At 38.7% G+C, this 4,527-nt stretch overlaps 1 protein-coding gene and 1 non-coding gene across 2 annotated transcripts; one reads left to right on the top strand and one right to left on the bottom strand.

The window, feature by feature from the left end:
• Positions 1–712: 712 nt before the first annotated feature.
• Positions 713–2,430, bottom strand: LOC133793767 (uncharacterized). Its single transcript, XM_062231051.1, has 3 exons — positions 2,214–2,430; positions 1,602–1,888; positions 713–1,546 (listed from the first exon to the last, which is right to left on the bottom strand). Exons 1-3 carry the CDS (start codon positions 2,428–2,430, stop codon positions 713–715), a joined length of 1,338 nt encoding a protein of 445 aa, XP_062087035.1.
• Positions 2,431–2,519: 89 nt separating this feature from the next.
• On the top strand, positions 2,520–2,625 carry LOC133799012 (small nucleolar RNA R71). Its single transcript, XR_009876221.1, has one exon. It is a non-coding gene; the product is annotated as a small nucleolar RNA R71 (small nucleolar RNA).
• Positions 2,626–4,527: the final 1,902 nt, after the last annotated feature.

Raw genomic sequence — 4,527 nt, forward strand, 5'->3', positions numbered from 1 at the left:
GGGAGAGAAAGAGATGAGGTTGATGATGCTCTATTTTTCTTTCTGTTTTCTACAGCCATCTAATTGATATATATCTTAGGGGTGAAAAGACCATTTTGCCCCTAGGTCAAATAAAGGCTTCCAAAGACTCCCAAGGGTAAAACTGTCATTTCTCGCCTATCTCGTTAATTATAATTAACACCCTCCATTTCCCGTTATTCTCAAAATTATCAAATACCAATAAATTATATCCCATTACCCTTTAATTCCCGGTAATGTTCTAATCATCAAAATGACCCCGAGACTCACCCCGAGCCTCGAACTTAATCCCGTTATGACCAGACCGAAAACTTGCATTCCCATGATCGTCTCATGTCGAATGGCTCGAACCAATCCACATATAATGTGGTAAAATTAGAATTCACCCATATGCATAAAATTACTCAATCACGCCCCCAACGGCCAAATTACCAAAATTCCCTTGCAATTAAAATATGAGCCCATATGCATGCATTCACCATCATATAATAATATAATTCACGTAAACATGCATATAATCATTAAATACCATAATAAATCAATTATGGCCCTCCCGGCCTCCTAATCAAGGTCCTAAACCTTATTAGGAAATTTGAGGCATTACAGTCTCATTCTCCCCTAAGTACGCATAACACAAATGATCGGGAAGAGCCTTTAATTCCAAATTTAGTGGCTGCTGAATGGATGTTAATGGTCATTCGGTGGCCTCTGCCAACTCTTCAAATTTCTTCATGTACGGGTGGTAAGAGTTAATCCACTTTACATATTCTTTCATCTCTTCGTCATCATCATCTTCCTTACCACTTGTCAACACTGCCTCTAAAGCATCACTACTCACCCTTCTTTCCAAGACTGCTTTATCTATTACATCCACACTGTAGCAACTGTCACTAGCCATTGGATACGTCATTGCCTTGAAGACACTACATACCACCTCATCCCCCTTAACTCTGAGTTTAAGCTCTCCCTTTTGAACTTCAATGAGAGCTTGTCTTGTTGCTAGAAAAGGTCGCCCAAGAATAATTGGGACATTTGCATCCTCCTCCATGTCCAGCACAATAAAATCTGCAGGGAAAATGAATTTGTCGACCTTCACTAGCACATCTTCTATGATCCCCCTCGGATGAGCCAGTGATCGATCCGCCAACTGTAGTGTAACAGTGGTTGGCTTTGCCTCACCCAAACCAAGTCTTTTGAATACTGATAGAGGCATGAGATTTATGTTGGCTCTCAAATCGCATAGTGCATGTTTACACTCAAAGTTACCAATTGTGTATGGGATTGTGAAACTTCCAGGATCTCTCAACTTCTGTGGAAGCTTCCTTTGCAAAATAGCACTGCATTCTTCGGTCAATGCCACAGTTTCGTAATCCTCCATCTTTCTCTTCTTTGATAAGATATCTTTCATAAATTTAACGTAACTAGGCATCTGTTCTAACGCTTCTGCAAAGGGGATGTTGATATGCAGCCTCTTGAATACCTCTAAGAACTTTCCAAACTGCTTGTCAAGACGGTTCTTTTGGAGTCTCTGTGGATATGGAATTTTGATGTGATGATCCATAGACACCAGAGGTACCACTAACCTTCTCTTTGCAACCTGCTGGAGGATTCTCAATAACCTTCTCTTCGCAAGTCTTCTTGTCCTCAATATTGGGTGCCTGTTGATCCTGCTTTTGCTCGACTCTTTTTTCCATACTAGTTCCCTCATATACTGTTCCACTCCTCAGAGTAATAGCATGGCAATGTTCATTAAGATTCCCCTTCGGATTCACTTCAGTAGTGCTTGGAAAGTTCCCTTGAGCTCGGTTTTCCATAAGCGTGGCTAACTGTCCGATCTGAGTTTCCAAGCTCCGAATTGATGATCTCGTTTCTGTCATAAATTGAGTTAACACATCAACCTGACCGTCTTGTTTGCTTGCATCTATTGTTGTGCAGGTCTTATTGGTTGCTGCTGATAAAACCCAGGAGGGGGTCGAGGATACTGTGGTTGATTCTGTTGAAATTGTTGCTGACTGCCCTGACCACTTGTCCAACAAAATTTGGGTGATTCCGCCACCCTGGATTGTAACTCATGGAATATGGGTTGTTGGAGGGCCTTGAGAAGTTTCCTATTGCTTGCACTTGCTCCATAGGAATATTGTTAAAATCCTGCATTGTGCATTATTCAAATAAATGAGGTCCCCCACATAACTCACTTATAATATGCATCTGCATAACTGGAACTTGAGCTTGAATGTTGTTCTGCTGTAACTGTTTGGTTAATGTTGCCACTTGAGTGGACAACATTGAGATGGCATCCATTTCATGCACTCCAGCGACCTTCTTAGTGGTTTCTCTTTCTGATGGCCATTGATAGTTATTCATAGCCATTTCTTCCAACAGATCATAAGCTTCATTAGTGCTCTTACTCATAAACGCTCCTCCAGACGTTGCATCTATGATTGTGCAAGTAGTAGCACACAAACCGTTGTAAAAAAATATGGACTGACATCCATTTTTTGATTCCATGATGGGGACATTTTCTCAACAGCTCCTTGAACCTCTCCCATACATCATACAACGATTCACATCTTTTTGGTGAAAATTGTTGATTTCACCTCTATACCTTGCAGACAGCGATGGTGGGAAAAATTTTGCTAAAAATTTCTGAGTTAGCTCCTCCCATGTTGTGATAGAATTGGCTTCCAGAGAAATAAGCCAACTTTTTGCTCGGTCCCTCAATGAAAACGAGAAAAGTCTCAACCTCACTGCATCATTTTTCACTCCGTTCATCTTGAATGTGGCGCAGAGCTCTAGGAAATTAGCCAAATGTAAGTTTAGGTCTTCCGTTGGTGATCCCCCAAACTGAACTGATGATTGTACCATTTGCAAAATAGTAGGCTTAATTTCAAAATTATTAGCCTCAACTGTTGGAGGTCTAATGCATGACTGTGCCCCCGTTACAGTAGGTAGCACATAGTCCCTCAAACTTCTTTGCATTGGTTGCTGAACTGGTGCAACTCATTCAGCAACTCATATTCGTCCAACATTACCCATTGCTATCCCAGCATTAATATTCTCAATGTTGTCATGGGCAATGTTCTCAAGCCCTCCATTACCTCTGTTCTGAGCCATTCTTTCTACCCTTTTCTGTTTCCGATTTCTTCTACAGGTTTTCTCAATTTCAGGATCAACAGGCACCCTTGATTCAGACCCCTGTCGTCGCATAAACTATATGAATACCTGAAATCACAAATTGCAAAAGAAAACCAGAATGAGAACGGTATAAAAGAAAAGCAACAAAATTAGAAAAAGAATTAATTTCTTGATATTAGTAAAAACAATCCCCGGCAACGGTGCCAAAAACTTGTTGTGTAAAATCGATACGCAAGTGCACGTAATCGTAACAAGTAATAAAGAGTAAGTGAGATCGTTCCCACGAGGACTATATCTTAAGTACCAAAACTTAATTCCTATTTCTATTTGGCTAACGATAATTGAGTCTCAAGAATTAACTAAACTCATAAAATAAAAATCTAAAATTAATTTCAAAAACTGAAAATAAACAATGTTAAGAAAATTTAATAGATTAAAAACTAGGGTAATCAATTTCATGACCATCCTCTTTAATTCTTATTAACACAAATCTTACTATTCAATTTTTCTCTTGTGATAGCAGGTCAACAATAATAACTTATATTCGTACTAGGATATATAAGTGATTAGCGAGTTTTAGACTTGTTTTAGTGTGTCTACTTAGGAAGTATTTTAGAAGTTTAGGGTTGTTTTGTTCTATTTTACGCTTGTGTTTGTGTTGTTTTTGTTTATTTTCAGGTTTCGAAGGATTGGGATGATTTAGAATGAAAAAGATGCCAAAAAGCACAAAAATTCGTAAAGCTGTCAAAAATTCCTTTTCTGAGAGAGTAGAGCGACCTCGCTACTGTAGAGCGTGACCTCGCTACTGTAGAGTGCGACCGCGCTAGGTTGCTGGAAATTGAAATTCGGCAGATTTTTAAATGAAGGGCATTTTGGTCCATTCACAGGAGCTAATTTAGGGTAACGAGTTCTGATGCGATTTGGAGAGAGAGAAAACGTGAATTAGAGGCTAGAGACAAAAAGAAGGCAACAGAAGAAGAAGAAGAAGAAGAAGAAGAAGCTTGGAGCAAGCGTGGGCGATTTGTGACAATTCCCCATCTAGTTTCATTCTCTTTTTCTTTAATTTTCTATGTTATTGTTTATGTTTAATTTGATTATAGATATGAATATTGAGATTATGAGCTAAACTCCTATTTAGGGATTTGATGGATATTGACTGAGATTATTCCATGGATTAATGCTATTTGATTATTCCTTCTTCCTTGTTTATGTGATTTATTCATTCTTGTGCTAACTACATGTTTGAGATTGATCACCTTAAGCATGATTCATGATCCTAATATGAAATCTGAAAAGTGAATATTAGGAATGCTCTAAATGAATAAACATAGGTTTTCATGTGAAACGAAAGTATTTGCATAGCTTGTGTGACTT

Source organism: Humulus lupulus, chromosome 8 (genome assembly GCF_963169125.1).
Source record: "Humulus lupulus chromosome 8, drHumLupu1.1, whole genome shotgun sequence".
NCBI classification, from domain to species: domain Eukaryota; kingdom Viridiplantae; phylum Streptophyta; class Magnoliopsida; order Rosales; family Cannabaceae; genus Humulus; species Humulus lupulus.